This window comes from Pseudonaja textilis, chromosome 2 (assembly GCF_049901715.1).
Source record: "Pseudonaja textilis isolate UNSWEBS1 chromosome 2, rPseTex1.2, whole genome shotgun sequence".
NCBI lineage: Eukaryota > Metazoa > Chordata > Lepidosauria > Squamata > Elapidae > Pseudonaja > Pseudonaja textilis.
The window spans coordinates 8,228,180-8,244,893 of NC_141991.1; the positions used below are offsets into that span (position 1 = coordinate 8,228,180).

The window sequence follows — 16,714 nt, forward strand, 5'->3', positions numbered from 1 at the left end:
GCAGCAGATTAGCTAGTAGATGCATTGAAGTTGTGCCATTCATAGTTTTAAATCTATACCAAATTCCAGGCAAGGAATTTGTAATGTGGACAGCAGGAGTTCCCCTGGTCTCAGCACAAGAAATTAAACTACCAAAGGAAATGGTCTTTTAGACATAGCTTATAAAACATAGGGGGTAGTTTGTGGCATGCAGTGACACAGAAAAAATGATAACCAATAAAGACATTCAAATTTTGGCTGCATTTGTTGTAAATCTAAGTTTTAAAGTCTTTATTAATGATGCCTCAAAGAGCCATAAGTTGCTTTTGATAAAATCTTTGATATTGATATAATATAGGAAAATAGGATATTGTTATACCAATTATTGGAGTGGCTCCATATAGATTCATGAAAGAATCAGGGGTGTTTCATAAAGGCTTAGTTTCACAACAGAAGTTAGCTAGAATTAGGGATGGAATATTGTCAAGAAACACTTTGCCATAACTGTACCCCTTGTACTTTGAGGTTGTTCTATGTAATGCATTCCTTTATGTTAGTCTGCCACTCAATGCTGCTCATATTCTTTACAATCCGCTCAACAACACACACAAAATATAACACTGGGTCTGATGGGAGAGTCACGTCACTCACCTGAGGTGACCCTCCCATAACAAGATCTACTGAGCACACAAAGCCTTTATAAGCAGAACACCAACAATGACATTCCCTAAATTATGAAGATTTTACTTAGCCTGGTAACGAAATGCTCAGAAACCAACCCACAAGCTCGGAAAATGAATCTCTGCTCTCAAATATAATTAATAGCTGCTGTAGAAAATATTGAAAGCTACTATATATGTTTATATCTTATCCCTTTTTCTCTGTTGCAATTTATTGAGATAACTGGAATTGGACAGTTTGATAAGCAGATCACACCAATTATTCCTGAGAAATTAAGAACTGGCATTACTTTCATATCCAAGAAGGTATATCATCATCTCCTACCCTCATGCTTACCTTCTCAGCTAACAAGTGCTACAATGTTCCTTCTTTTCCAAGGTCCCCTGCCTATTAGTATGTATGTGGTGAGGCTGCATCCCTGGCTGAGGATTAGACAAAGCAGTTCTTGCTATTTAATTTCCTTTGGAATGCACCTCTGCTTCCTTATTAAGCATCAACTGAAAACTCACAAGTAGTCTGCCTTGACCTTAGCTTCATAGCCAACTATTTATGCAGCCCTTCCAGGAGGTTACTACGAGATTTTTGTGTGCTCCGTACCTGACCCCTTTTTTTCTTTGTTTTTCTCTTAAAATTTAGCTAAGACAGAATAGAAATAGACAACATGTCAATGACTTCTTCAGCTTCAACCCCAATAACACACGGGCAAATGGTACAAACTCAAGGTAAATCGCTTCAAACTTGATTGCAGAAAATATGACTTCAGCAAGAGCGGTCAATGCCTGGAATGCTCTACTTCAGGGGTCTCCAACCTTAGCAACTTTAAGACTTGTTGGCTGAGGAATTCTGGGAGTTGAAGTCCACAAGCCTTAAAGTTGCCAAGGTTGGAGACCGCTGCTCTACTCCATTACAGCCTCAACCCCTCACAGCTTCAACCTCAAACTGTCTACCATGGACCTCACCTCATTCCTAACAGGTCCTTAAAGGGGGCGTGCATAAGTGCACCAATGTGCCCACCGTCCCTGTCTTACTGTCCCCATTTATCTGTATTTACTTCCTTTTGTTCCTGCTTATTATGTTCATACTTATACCTGCTATCTTGTATATGTTTGACAAACAAATAAAAAAAAAAACACAAACCAAATAAGTGATCGCCAACCGTGGACCAGTGGTGGTCCGCAATAAAATTTTGGTGGTCCGCAGATAAATGTCATCCCCAAAGCTGCGCAGGAACACAATCCAGGCTGCGCAGGAACACAAGGCCCACACGGCCCCTGGGAACACAAGGCTTGCGTTGCTTGCATTGCAAATAACAAGGTAGTGAGGGGAGGGGAGAAAGAGCACACTTGTTGCACTTGCCACATGTGCCTTACCTGGCCACTGGGCTGCTTCTTTCCACTTCTGCTTTTGGCTGCACACAAGGAAAGCAGCAAAAGTCTTTTTTTCTCTCTCCCCCAAACGAGTCTTTGGGACCCTGCAAGGCATCCTTGCTCCAAGAGGCAGCACTGGCAGGACAAGTCTCACAAAGACTCATTTCTGACGAGAAAGAACGACTTCTGCTGTTTTCTTTGCATGAAGCCAAAGTCTCTCTCTCTCTCTCTCTCCCGCCTTCCCTGAGAACGGAGCTGGAGATAGTATCCTGTGATCCCAAAACAAGAATGACCAACTGGTAGGAAAACGGGGTGGGGAATTTTCCTGCAGACTTTTTTGGGGGGATTTTCCCAGGGTCTCCGGTCCACGGGATTTAAAATGATAAGTTTGGTGGCCCCTGAGGTCCAGAAGGTTGGCTATCCCTGAAATAAAAGGACAACCTTGGCTCTAGGGGAACAAAAATACCTTCACCATAGGATACAAGAGAATTGAGATGACAGGACAAAGTTGCCTGAAGGAATCTCCAAAGTGTTTATTCGCTTTACTTATTTCATAATAAATAATCTCCTGCCTGGATTCTGGATTCCTGGGGCTTCTATCTCCATCTCTCGTTTCCAGAGCTCCATCAAGTCTCACCACCACCACTTTAATCCCATGTCCCAGGAGAACGTACACATTTCCAAGAGATTCTGGGAAAAAAGACATTCGCAGGGCATAGAAGCAGGCAAACACTTTTCATCCCAATGCCGCTTTGTTTCTTTCAGCCCGTTCCACCCCCAGGGCCCATCCTCCTCCTCGCCCTTTTCACCAACGACTCCTCCACCCCCCCAGCAACTACTCCGCGAGCACAGGTGTTCCAACGGTCTTCGACGTCACAACGGAACAGAGCATGCGCAGAGGATTCTGAAAGGCATTCCCTGCGGCACAGAAAACAAGGGCCTCACGCTTGCGCTGGGGGCGGGGTAGAGCGCGCTCGTCCAGCGGAGGAAGGAACGGTCCCCTGTAGATTTTTTTTTTCCTCTCTAGGAAAGAGAACTCTACCCCTAGGAGGTCCAGCCTCTAGGAGGCCAGGACGGTGCGTGAAATTTTGGCGGGAACGATTTGCAGCTTCTCCGCTGAGGCGCAAAAGCCCTGAGGGAGAAGAGCCCACTCCTTCTCCCCCGCCCACCCACGCCGTGAAACCGGGAAAGGGGCGGGGCAACTGGTTGGGGGAAGGGTCCGCCGTGACCGAAGGCGGCGGCCTCGGAGGGAGTTTCCCCCCGTTGGAGCTGCGCTGAAGCCGGAGACCGAATGGAGGCCCGCCGAAGGTCTCCCCTTCATGCGGGGAGCGGTGCGGGAAGTGGCGGCCCGAGCGGCCTACCCGAGGGCCCCCGAGCGCTTTGCAGCCGCCTGCACCGGCTGTGCCGGGGGTGGCTGCGGCCCGAGCGGAGCAGCAAAGCCGAGATGCTGGACCTGGTGGTGCTGGAGCAGCTGCTGGCCCTGCTGCCCCCGGAGCTGTCGGGCTGGCTGAGGGAGTGCGGGGTGGAGAGCTGCGCCCAGGCGGTGGCCCTGGCCGAAGGCTGCCTCCTCGGCCCCTCAGACTCCCCGGAGCCCGGCAAGGGGCGGCAGGTGAGGCATTTTTATCCTGAGCATCCCTGGGGTGGCGAGGCAGGGCGATAAGAGATATCGAGCAGTGAAGAAATCCGTTCGATTTTCCCGAAACTCCTCATTCTTTAAGGTAGGGGTCTCCAAACTTGACAGCTTTAAGACTTGTGGACTTCAACTCCCAGAATTCCTCCTCCAGTCATGTTAGCTCAGGAATTTTGGGACTTGAAGTCCACAAGTCTTAAATTTGCCAAGTTGGAAGACCCTTGCTTTAAGGAGTCATTTTTTCTTCATGCAAATGCTCATTTTTCCTTTTGAAGTTAATTCCATAGAATGAAACATTCAACCCCGAGGGCTATAAGAGGGTCTATGACTTTGAGGGAGGAGGCCAGAATCTCTTCACAGCCCTGTCATTCTTTAATGTATGAATGAACTGATTCATTTGTTCCATATCAGCTGACATTCCTCAAACTCTTCATTCTCATTTATGATATAAGAAATCTAATTTTGAAGTCCTGCACTCCTGCTTCTCTTCTTTACAAACTGTCCCTGGGAACATACATCCACAGAACATAGGCTGGTATGATGTAATAGTCTGTGGGAAGGATGTTAGGGGAATGGTTGAAAAGCCATATTGAACAACCAAGGTATCTAAGTCCACACAAAAAGACTGGGTGTGCATCTTCTGCACAAAACCATCTCGGTGTTCATCCCAAGGTCTGTCCCTGAATTACGTTGCAGGATCTCCCCACTCAAGAGGTAAATATTAAAACTAAAAGATTCCTGGTGGAAGAGATAGAACAGGCACAGGTACATTTACAAAAGAGGAAAAGCCAAAACTATCAAGAGCAGGAGACAAGTAATGTAACAATTCCTGATCAGAGTAAGAGGAAATAAAGATAGGCAATGAAACACTTCACAAAGGTGGCAGCCATGTACTTAAGTAGTTTTCAAATCTGAATCCCTGAGTTCTCTCACTTTGACTTGGGGAATTGCAAAGGTAAGGCAAGCAAACTAACATAATTACAGTCCTATGAGCGTGGATCATAAACTAGGCTTCTCTTTCAGATGCAGGAGCTGTTCACAGGAGAGATCCCAGCAGAGCTACAGGAAAGACGAAATCAATGCAGTCCTTCTCAAGAGTTGCTTTTGGGGAGGCCCCAACTTGAGCCATTTCAGCAGGTAATTAGGTTTCTTCTGAGAGCAGCAGAGTTCAAGCTCCCTTCCTGAGCTCTTCTTCTGCAGTTTAGGCAAATGCTGAGTCTGTGTGTAGTTAAACAGTGTCTCTCCTCCCTCCCCTCCCCACAAAATGAGGACAGGTTTCTCATGAAAAAGCCCTAAGATCAACACTAAATGGTTGCAACAGTAAGACTGTTCTTCAAGTGCCTTTAGATTTCCAGGCCCTTTTGAAATAAGCCATGGAAGAAATTCCTAGTTTACAAAAGAATGTAGAATTTCCTTCCCCAAGTCAGGTGAGCCTCTGGAATCTATTCCCCAAATCCCACTTGTTGAGTAATTCCAAACAAGCAGGAAGCAACCTAAATGGTGCTGTGTTGCTAGTTAGCAACTTGGATGGAGTCATATTTTGTGCACTTAAGAACACCAGCTATTAGGGCAAGGGAAACTGGCGGCTTCACAGTCAAGACCATGTGAACATCTAGATGTAAATTTGCCCTATAAGAAAATGCCCATTTGGTTTCATGTAAAGTTCTGTTTTATGTAGTAAGAGGGAAAACTTTTTTTCTGGGACAATCTTCTATACAACATTCTCATTCTAGTGGTCTGATCCCTTTGAGGCGGTCACTGTGGACTTCACAGAAGAGGAGTGGGCGCTACTGGATTCTGACCAGAGAGCCCTGTGCACAGAAGTCACATTGGAGGCTTTTAGGAATATTATTGCCTTGGGTAAGTCCCCACTTTGCTCAGGGTTCCATTCATTAGGGAAGGAAGGTCTTTTTTTCTGGGGTGGTGGTGGTAAATAAAAAAGATACTTGCAGTCAAGTTGCTTCTTAAGGCCTTGTTAGAAATGCTTACAATAGTTTTGGGAAACTCCTAAGATTGTCCAGTCAACAGCAAAGTCTTAATGTGGTTTCCATCTGAAAAATCCTTTGGATATCGTCAGAATTTCATAGCTTACAATTTGCATCCAAGACCTCCAAGTTGCGTTCAAAGCTGATGCTATATACCTGGAATGCAGATTGAGCATGTTCTTCTGAGGAGAAGACCCTTCCTTAACAGCTGGTTTTTTCCCGACATAATTTTATTAAGGATTATCTTAAATAAACACATAAATCAATGTAATGCCAAATAAATAAGAAAGAAAAGAAAAAATATTTAGTAAATACAGAAATACCCCCGTACCTACATTTGTATGTATATGAAAGAAATTTCTCCATCTCTAACAAGTACGTTCAATATTAACAATTTATCAAAATACCTTTTCATTCCATATGTCACCAATATTCTATGAACTCTAAATCTTCAAATCTTACTATTCACCAAAGATCCAGTAAAAATTAACAAAAATACCCAGTAACATAAATACTTAATAATATATTTCTCATTTTTACTTAGTCTTTTACTACAATTAAACTTAACTATTAAACTTTGCAAAAAAGGAATTAAAACTATCAAATGATACCAATTCCTATATAACTTCTTCCTCCCACTATCATTAAATCCCATAATTTTTTTCTATATTCTTTTCACTCCGAATTCTTATCATCCTTCAAATTTTCTTGTAATTTCCCTGAAATAATCCAATAAATCTCTTAAATTTCAAATTAAAATAGTATCATTAATTTGCATTTATAATTCCGGTGAAACCTTGTCAGTTGTCTCTGATTCCAGTAAAGAAAAACAAGTTAAAAAAATGCAAAAGTGCATAAATGAAATATTTGCTTTAAAATAGCCACCCTGTTCTCTGGTAATCAATTCAAAATTTTGCTTTACGATTGATATGTAAACAAGACATTTTCTGGTACAAGATTTTCTTTCTAATTAACATCATAGACTTTAAATCTTTTTCAAAAAATATTTTAAAGTTTTCCAAAAACAACTCTAAAATAATCTTTTGCTTGTATGTTGCAGTAGATTTCAAAAAATAAAGATTTAAAACTCTCAAACCATGATCTTTCTAAAATGAATGGAAGGTAATGCCACCCAACAACTGAAAAGGTGGCATTTATGGTTCAGAGCTTGATGGAATCCACAACCTTTAGCTATAACAAGTATCTGCAGAAGTGACAGGTTTTGGTGTCAGCTTAAAAAAATGGCAGTATAAAGTACAAATGAGCAATCTCCAGTTCTCTCTTCTAGAAAAAAATTCAGCAGTCCAAGCCTTACATCCACCTGCCAGTTTTGGCTTAATCCCCTACTGAAAAATGGGGGTGTTGGTTTTCCTAGCCCCATGAGAAGTTATCTTGCCCTCTCCTCACAGTTCTAAATTCCCATAGAAATATATATTTTCTTCTTTCCAAACAGGTGATGCAATGGAGAAGGAGAAGCAGGAGTGGTTAATGTCGCTACCAACAGCAAACTATGAAGGAGAAGTGACATTTGACCATCAAACAAATCCAAAAAAACAAGAGAGCAGCCACTCAGAAGATGGAGTGGAAAAGTCCTACACATCTCATCATTTCTTTTCTCTTACTTTACCTAAGAATCTTTATAGGAAACGCAAACCACGAAGTATTGTGAAATTGGGGGAGGGTACCAGTTTGGTTAGAGAAACTAAAATATGCACGAAATGTGGAAAGAGCTTTAGTAGCAATGCTAGCCTTAATGGCCACCAAAGGATGCACATAGCTGAGAAACCATATAGTTGCGAGGAATGTGGAAAGAGCTTTGCTTTATTAGGAAAACTTAATTCTCATAAAAGGATGCACACAGAAGAGAAACCATATAACTGCACAGAGTGTGGAAAGAGCTTCTGCAGCAATGCTAGCCTTAATGGCCATCAAAGGATCCACATAACTGAGAAATCATATAGTTGTGTGGAATGTGGAAAGGACTTCCCTTTAATAGGAAAACTTAATGATCATGAAAGGATTCATACAGGAGAGAAACCATATAAATGCACAGTGTGTGGAAAGAGCTTCCATTTCAAGCCTAGTCTTACCCGTCATGAGAGGATCCACAGAAGGGAGAAAAAATATAGGTGCAACAAGTGTGGAAAGAAATTCTTTGAGAACAGAGAGCTTACCATCCATCAAAGGGTCCACACAGGGGAGAGGCCGTATAAATGCCTGGAATGTGGAAAGAGCTTTTTTGACAACAAAGTTCTTATTCGTCATCAAAGGATCCACACCGGGGATAAACCCTATCAATGTCTGGTGTGCGGAAAGAGCTTTAGTCAGATAGGACATCTCAATTCTCATAAAAGAATCCACACAGGGGAGAGGCCCTACAAATGCATGCAGTGTGCAAAGAGCTTCCGTTCCAAAAGTTCTCTTAATCGCCATGAGAGGATCCACACAGGGGAGAAAAAGTATAGCTGCAGAGTGTGTGCAAGGAGATTCTTTGAGAACAGAACCCTTGCTATCCATCAAAGGATCCACACAGGGGAGAGACCCTATAAATGCCTGGAGTGTGGAAAGAGCTTTATTGAGAAAGGAAAACTTAATTTTCATACAAGAGTCCACACAGGGGAGCAACCGTATAACTCTATGGGGTATGGAAAGCAGAAAGAAAATCTTACTCATGAAAGAATCCACACAGGAGAGAAACCCTATAAATGTGCAGAATGTGGAAAGAGCTTCTTTAACAAGACTGGTCTTAATGGCCATCAAAGGATCCACATAACTGAGAAACCATATAGTTGTATGGAATGTGGAAAAGCCTTTGCTTTAATAGGAAAACTTAATTCTCATGTAAGGATTCACACAGGGGAGAAACCATATACATGCACAATGTGTGGAAAGAGTTTCCACTTTAGGGGTACTTTTAATCGTCATGAGAAGATCCACAGAGGAGAGAAAAAGCTTAGTTGCCAGGAATGTGGAAAGAGATTCTTTGAGAAGGCAGCCCTTACTATCCATCAAAGGATCCACACAGGGGAGAGACCATATCAATGCCCAGTGTGTGGAAAGAGCTTTTTTGACAACAAAGTTCTTACTCGTCACCAAAGGATCCACACAGGGGAGAGACCGTATAAATGCCTGGAGTGTGGAAAGAGCTTTACTCAGAAAGGGCATCTTAATTCCCATAAAATAACTCACACAGGGGAGAGGCCCTATACATGCACAGAATGTGGGAAAAACTTCAGTTTCAAAAGTTCTCTTAATCGCCATGAGAGGATCCACACCGGAGAAAAAGCTTACCCAAAGGGAGTGTGGAAAGAGATTGAGAGCAGAGCCCTTACTATCCATCAAAGGAGCCACGTGGCATAAACTCTATAAATGCCTGGAGTGTGGAATTAGGTTTAGTCAGAAAGGCCAAGTTATTTCTCATAAAAGAATCCATATTATGGAGATACCATATACAGCTAGTCCTCAACTGTTCATTTAATGGCCATTCAAAGTTACAACGCACAAATGAAATAAAAGGAGAAAAGTTGCCTGACACCAGTTTTCACTCTTAAGACCATTGCAAAATCCTCATGATCATGTAATCAAAGTTCAGATGCATGGCAACTGGTTCATATTACCATTGTTGTGTCCCAAGATCATGTGATCACCTTTTGCAACCTTCTGACAAGCAAAGTCAATGGGGAAGCCAGATTCAGTTAACCACCAGCTTACTAACTTGCTAACTGCAATGATTCACTTAATGGTGGCCAGAAAGGTCGTAAAATGGAGCAAAAACTAAGAAATGTCTCATTTAACAGAAATTTTGGACTCTGTTGTCATAAGTCAAGTATTTTCATTTATGATTCTTGCGGCATCCAGGGTCATGTGATTTCCATTTGGAAACTTACAAACAAGCACAGTCAACGTGGGAAGGCAGTTTCACTTAACAACCACGTGTATGGTTGTTAACTGACAGATCATACTTGAGAACAGCAGTGGTTTGATGAATGATTGTGGCATAAAAGGTTGCAAACTGGGTAACAAGTGACTTAATTGCCTTACTTAGCAATGTTGGACTCAATTGTGGGTATATGTTGAGAACTACCTGTATTACTGTCCTTCAATCTGAAATATTAAAAAAACTTGATTTCATTAATTGATTTTGTTGGTGGAGAGAGGTGCTTGTACCCCATGAGCAAATTATGTTCCTCCTGAAATTTGAAGCCTTTATAACAGCATTTAAGCCACTTATAAAGCAGAGCTTCCAGCTACTCTAAATGTGATTTTGACCCATAATAAGGGTCAAATAATGTCCTGGTTTTTTTTCCGTGCTCTTTGTATGGATTGGTGAGTATTATTATACATTATTGCATTTGATTTCATTATTATGGAGTAGTGCTCCACTCTATTTTCTGACTTTAATTGTCCAAAAATGGAAGTCGTGTTTTTTTTAAACTTGTTTTAATCTGCAGAATTACGAAGTAATTGGAGATGTTAAAATGCAAACCTGCGTAGAGTAAATAGCCAAACAGGACTGCCACTCACTCTTTAAAAATCACCTGGGCCTTGGCATATAACCTTGTATGCAGCAGATTAGCTAATAAGACTATATTGGACTGGTGGCATTCATAGTTTTAAATCTTGCCGAACCGCCTGACAAGGAATTGTTACTATTCCTTAGCTGCAGACAAAAGAGATTCATTTGGTCTCACCACTAGAAATTAAATAACCAAATCCAATAGTCTTATTGATATAACTAAAAAACGAGAGAAGGGGTTTTTTTGGCATGCAGTTACACAGAATGAAGCATAAGAATAAGTACATTCAAATTTTGGCTGCATTTGTTGTAAATCTTAAAGTCTTTGTTAATGACACCCCAAGGAGCTAGAAGCTGCTTTGGATGAAATTTCAAAGTTACAATGAAAAAATGAAATAAAATGACGAACGTGATTTAGACCAATTTTCATGCTTCATGATTGTTGCAACATCCCCATGATCACGTGATTAAAATTCAACTGACATGCATTTATCGTGGTTGCAGCATCCAGGGTCATGTGATCTCCATTGGTAAATTTCCACCAAGCACAGTTAATGGACAAAGGCAGATTCACTGAACAACCATACATATGGTTGCTAACTGAACAACCATACTTGAGAACCCTAGTGATTTGATAAATGAATGTTGTATAAAAGCTTCCAAACTAGGGCACGACTCAATTATCTATCTATCTTAGCAACGGAAATGTTGGGCTCAATTGTGGGTGTAAGTTGAGAACTACCTGTATTTCTGTCCTTCCCTTTGAAATATCAAGAGTTGATTCCATTAACTGATTGTGTTGGGGGGGGGGGTGTTAATTCCTAATGAGTATTTTTTTTGTTTCCTGAAATCTCACTAATAAAGCAGAACTTCTAGAAACTCCAAAGAAACTATGTGATCGGGCTTAGTTTTGGGGGAGGAAATTAAGTGGGGGGAATTCTGCCTACCAGCATCCATCGGTATTCATCTGGCTAGCATCCAGTCAGTATGAGAGTTGAGGGCTGTTTGGAAATATTTGAAGCTACTATACCTTTATATCGATGGATGCTGATAGGCAGAGGCAGAATTCCCCCCCACACCTTAAATCTTTAGTGAGATTCATAGCCTTTGGTTGGTAGCTCAACAGCTTCCAAGGACCTAGGAACTGTTCAGGTAGCATCGAAGGATATAAGCTGTTCCAAATAGGGTGGGTTTTTTTGTAAAATCAGGGTATTATTATTATTATTATTATTATTATTATTCCTTGTTTTCTCCATCTTAATTTATTAAGATGGCTGGAATTGGACAGTTTTGGTAAGCAGATCACACCATTTACTGTTCAGAACATGGGAAACGAAGAACTGACATTGCTTTCAAACCCAAGAAGGTGTATTATCACCCATCATTTGTTTACCTTCCCATCTAAAAAGCCATTCCGTCATAATCCTTCAACCTACCATATTTCCCTGCCTATTAATGGGTTTATGGTGAGGCTGCTTCCCTGGTTGAGGACAAGCACTTCTTGCCATTTCCTTTTTGGTGCACCTCTGCTTCCTCGCTAAGGATCAACAGCGAACTCTCAAGCACCCTATCAAGATCTTCTACCTCCCTTCTGAGAGGTTATTTTCTGTATGTTCTCTACTATCTCTGTGTCTGGTCTTTTTCTTTTCTTCCAAAGATTTAGCTCAGAGGTCTCCAAACTTGGAAACTTTAATCCTTGCCTTAAAGTTGCCAAGTTTGGGGACCCCTGATTTAGCCTTTTTGTTTGCTTTTTCTGAGGGGGGGGGGGAGAAAGAGTAAATGAATACTTCAGCCATAACAACACAAGAGCACACAATAGATACAAACTCAAGGTTAACTGCACCAAACTTGATTGCAGGAAATGCGACTTCAGCAACAGAGTGGTCAATGTATGGAATACTCTACCTGACTCTGTGGTTTCTTCCCCAAACCCCAAAAACTTTAACCTTAGACTGTCTACTATTGACCCCACCCCTTTCCTAAGAGGTCTGTAGGGGACATGCATAAGCGCACCAACGTGTCTACGTCCCTGTCCTATTGTTTCTTTTATTTTTCTTATATGTACCCATTTCATGTATTCATAACTATGTATATATTTATACTTATTATCTTCTAAGCAATTGACAAATCAAAATACATAAATAAAGGGATATGAGATCTGCCCCTTTGCAAGTAGTACCGTGGCAAATTAATCACCACTGAAGCTTCCTTGGGGATGTCAGGGAAGAAATCCCTTGATGTTACAAGTCTTGGCATTTTAGTAATAAACGTTTTCTTTAACCTGTAATCCTCTCGGCATTGCCTTTCATGAGTCTTTTCTCCCCTTATCTGAATCTGTCATGACCTGCTGAGTCTGACATTTAAACACAGCTGGGGGAGAAACCCAGCCCATGTATTGTTTTTCTTTTAAACTTGTACAGTTGAACCTGTTCTACTCTTCAGGAATCAACCAGCCACAAACAACCAAAGCGAAAAGGTGTAAAGATATATATATATAAAAAGGCGTGATCAGAACAAGAAATAAAAAAACAAAAGAAAGCAGGTAAAGGTCAGCTCTAGAAAAAAAGTTGTCATGTGAGTTGTCATCCCAGGAATCCTTCTAATGCAATTTATTTTGTCGTCCTTGTTTTAATCGCTGTCAATATAAATAAATTGGCCTAAAAGAATCTCCTTAAGGTTTACTTGCCTGTTTATTCGATAGCAAATGAATGAATTTACTGTCTGTTTCGGGAGCACATCCACATTTCCAAGAGATTCTGTGAGAAACAGACAAGGACACAAGTAGGAGAAGTTTTCATCCAAAGGTCGCTTTGTTTATTACAACACGCGCGCGCGCGCACACACAATGTCCATCATCCACGACCTCCTCAATACTCCTTTCATCGCATCCCCCCACCCCAACATAATACTCCGCCGGCGCAGGAGTTCGGTCGATCTTTGACGTCACAACCGAAATGAGCATGCGCAGAAGGCGAACGTACTGCCAGCAGTAGGGGAGGGTTTTCGTTGCACGGGGAGTGTTGTGGGAGGAAGAAACTCGTCAAGGGTATAAAACAACGATCGCGTATAGCGTTTTGCCTCTCTAGGAAGGAGCACTGTGGTCCAGGCTCTGGGAGGGTGGGGGAAGTTTTTGGCGGGAACGACTTGCAGCTTTGCGTAGAACCTCTGAGGGAACGGAGCCCCCCACTGAAACCGGGAAAGGGGCGGGGCGAGTGGGTGAGGGAGGGTCCGCCGTGACCGAAGGAGGCCTCGGAGAGAGTTTCCCTCCGTTGGGGCTGCGCTAAAGTCGGAGACTGAATGGAGGCCCGGGGGTCTCCCCTTCAGGCGGGGAGCAGCGGCGGCGGCGGCGGCGGCGAGGAGTCCGGCAGGGGAAGCGGCGCCCGAGCGGCCTTCCCGAGGGACCCCGCAGCTCCGAGGCTGAGCGCTGGCGCTTTCGCAGCTGTGCCTCCTTGGAGGCCGAGGGCCCCCGGGCGCTTTGCAGCCGCCTGCACCGGCTGTGCCGGGGGTGGCTGCGGCCCGAGCGGAGCAGCAAAGCCGAGATGTTGGACCTGGCGGTGCTGGAGCAGCTGCTGGCCCTGCTGCCCCCGGAGCTGTCGGGCTGGCTGAGGGAGTGCGGGGCGGAGAGCTGCGCCCAGGCGGTGGCCCTGGCCGAAGGCTGCCTCCTCGGCCCCTCAGACTCCCCGGAGCCCGGCAAGGGGCGGCAGGTGAGGCACTTTCATCCTCTTCTACGCCTCGTTTCTCTTCCTTGCACATAATCGCAGAGAGAAGACATCCAAACACGTGTTGGGATATAAACAGTAAATAGTATGTGGGAATAACATTGTGGGACCTTATTGCCACATTCTGTTTTCCCCTCATACTTTGTCGTGGACTGGACAGCCATAATGCAAAAGATATCTCAATTCCCCCCATCGTGGGTGGGTGGGAACGTGTCATTTAAAACCTTGCCTACTTTTCCAGCAAGTACAAGGAGAGGATCAAAAAAGATTTTATTAATGTGGTCTTGCACTAAAGATAGAGCTAATATGCATTGTGGGGCTTGTCTGGTCTACCTGGAAGGGCTAATAAATGTTTCCTAAAGTCAGGATTCCCCTCACCAAAGGCTACCTGCTCAGCCCCACAGCCTCCCAGGAGCCTGGAAAGGGATAGCAGGTGAGATAGTTTCAACCTGGGTGTCCATGCGAGGATAAGTGTCTCTAAGAAATCAGGCATAAAGAAACCGTCTGCCAGACTTTTCTGAAACTCCTAATATTTTGTCAGTGTATTTGTTCTTGAGGGAAATGCTTATTTTTCCTCTTGGGAGTAATTTTATGGAAGGAAAGAGCAACATCTCAGGACTATAAGAGAGTTTGAGGGAGGAGGCCAGAATCCCTCCTCCCCTTTCCTTTAATGAATTGAGAATTTGCTCCATTTCAGCTGACATTCTTCAAACAATTTGTTCCATTTATGACATAGCAAATCTTATTTTGAAGTCCCCATTCCTGCTTCCCTTCTTTACAAACTCTCCCTGGGAACCTACATCAAGAGGCCGTATATTGGTATTGTGTAAGGGTCTGTGGGAATAACTCGGAGAACAGGTGAAAAATCAGACTGGCCAACCATCTAATTCTAAAAGGTATCTCAGTTACCACAATGAGACTGGTGTGCATCTTCCTCACAAAAACCATTTCAATCTTTATCCCAAGCTCTTTCCTTGAATTGCCTGGTTGAGAGTCTCCCCACTACAAGAGACATAGGGAAGCCAAAAGAAAAGGAAGAGAAGATCCATGCCATGCACTTAAGAGGTAAAGCTTTGTAAATGTAAAGGAAAGACCTGAGGAAGAGATAAAACAAGCATAGGTACATCCACAAAAGAGGATAACAAAGCTATTAAGAGAAAGAGACAAGTAAAGATCTGAACATTCCTGATCAGAATAAAAGGAAATAAAGATAGGCAATGAAACATCTCACAAAAATGGCAGTCATTTACTCAAAAGTAGCAGCCACTTTCAAATCTGAATCCCTGAGTTCTCTCACTTTGACTTGGGGAATTGAAAAGGTAAGGCAAGCAAACTAACATAATTACAGTCCTATGAGCATGGATCATAAACTAGGCTTCTCTTTCAGATGCAGGAGCTGTTCACAGGAGAGATCTCAGCAGAGCTACAGGAAAAAGAAAATCAATGCAGTCCTTCCCAAGAGTTGCTTTTCGGAAGGTCCCAACTTGAGCCATTTCAGCAGGTAATTGTAGGTTTCTTCTGAGAGCAGCAGAGTTCAAGCTCCCTTCCTGAGCTCTTCTGCAGTATAGGCAAATGCTGAGTCTGTGTGTAGTTAAACAGTGACTCTCCTCCCTCCCCTCCCCCCAAATGAGGACAGATTTCTCATGAAAAAGCCTAAGATCATCACTAAATGGTTGCATCAGTGTTCTTCAAGTGTCTTTAGATTTCCAGGCCCTTTTGAAATAAGCCATGGAAGAAATTCCTAGTTTACAAAGAATGTAGAATTTCCTTCCCAAGTCAGGTGAGCCTCTGGAATCTATTCCCCAAATCCCACTTGTTGAGTAATTCCAAACAAGCAGGAAGTAACCTAAATGGTGCTGTGTTGCTAGTCAGCAACTTGGATGGAGTCATATTTTGTGCACTTAAGAACACCAGCTATTAGGGCAAGGGAAACTGGCGGCTTCACAGTCAAGACCATGTGAACATCTAGATGTCAATTTGCCCTATAAGAAAATGCCCATTTGGTTTCATGTAAAGTTCTGTTTTGTGTAGTAAGAGGGAAAACTTCTTTTCTGGAACAATCTTCTATACAACATTCTCATTCTAGTGGTCTGATCCCTTTGAGGCGGTCACTGTGGACTTCACAGAAGAGGAGTGGGCGCTACTGGATTCTGACCAGAGAGCCCTGTGCGCAGAAGTCACATTGGAGGCTTTTAGGAATATTATTGCCCTGGGTAAGTCCCCACTTTGCTCAGGGTTCCATTCATTAGTGAAGGAAGGGGTTTTTTTTGGGAGGGGGGGGAAATGACAAGGAAGATACTTGAAGTGAAGCTGGTTAAGGTAGTCACCTCTCCTTAAAGCCTTGCTCACCATAGAGCTGGGAAATTCCCCAGACTGTCCAATCAACAGCAAAATCTTAATCTGGTTCCTAGTTGAAAAATCCCTTGGATAGCATCAGAATTTCCTAGTTAACAATTTGCATCCAAGCTGGATTCATGTCTGATACCATACCTGGAATGCAGATTGATATGTTTTTAAAGAACACACCCCTCCTTTATAGTTTTTTTTAAACATTTCTATTAAAGATTATCTTAAACAGATAAAACACACACACTAATGTAATACAAAATACATTAAAAAGAAAAACAATATTTAGAAATCCCAGAAATACCCCATACCTATGTTTGTATGTATATGAAAGAAATGTTTCCCTTCATCTCCAATAAGTATGTTCAACATTAACAATTCATCTTTCAAGATAAAACCAAAATAGTTCATCATTCCATACATCACCCAATATTCTGTAAGTGCATCAGCTCTCCTTACTATTCAGCAAAGATCGAGTAAAAATTAATAAA

At 42.6% G+C, this 16,714-nt stretch overlaps 1 protein-coding gene across 1 annotated transcript in view; it reads left to right on the forward strand.

Moving 5' to 3' along the window:
- LOC113451012 (uncharacterized) overlaps positions 1-16,714 on the forward strand; it is a 43,513-nt gene that overhangs the window by 17,974 nt on the left and 8,825 nt on the right. The window contains 6 exon segments of the mRNA XM_087927651.1: positions 4,681-4,794; positions 5,391-5,517; positions 7,096-9,001; positions 13,445-13,862; positions 15,265-15,378; positions 15,964-16,090. Of these exon segments, the coding sequence (XP_087783777.1) occupies positions 4,681-4,794; positions 5,391-5,517; positions 7,096-9,001; positions 13,445-13,862; positions 15,265-15,378; positions 15,964-16,090 (2,806 nt within the window).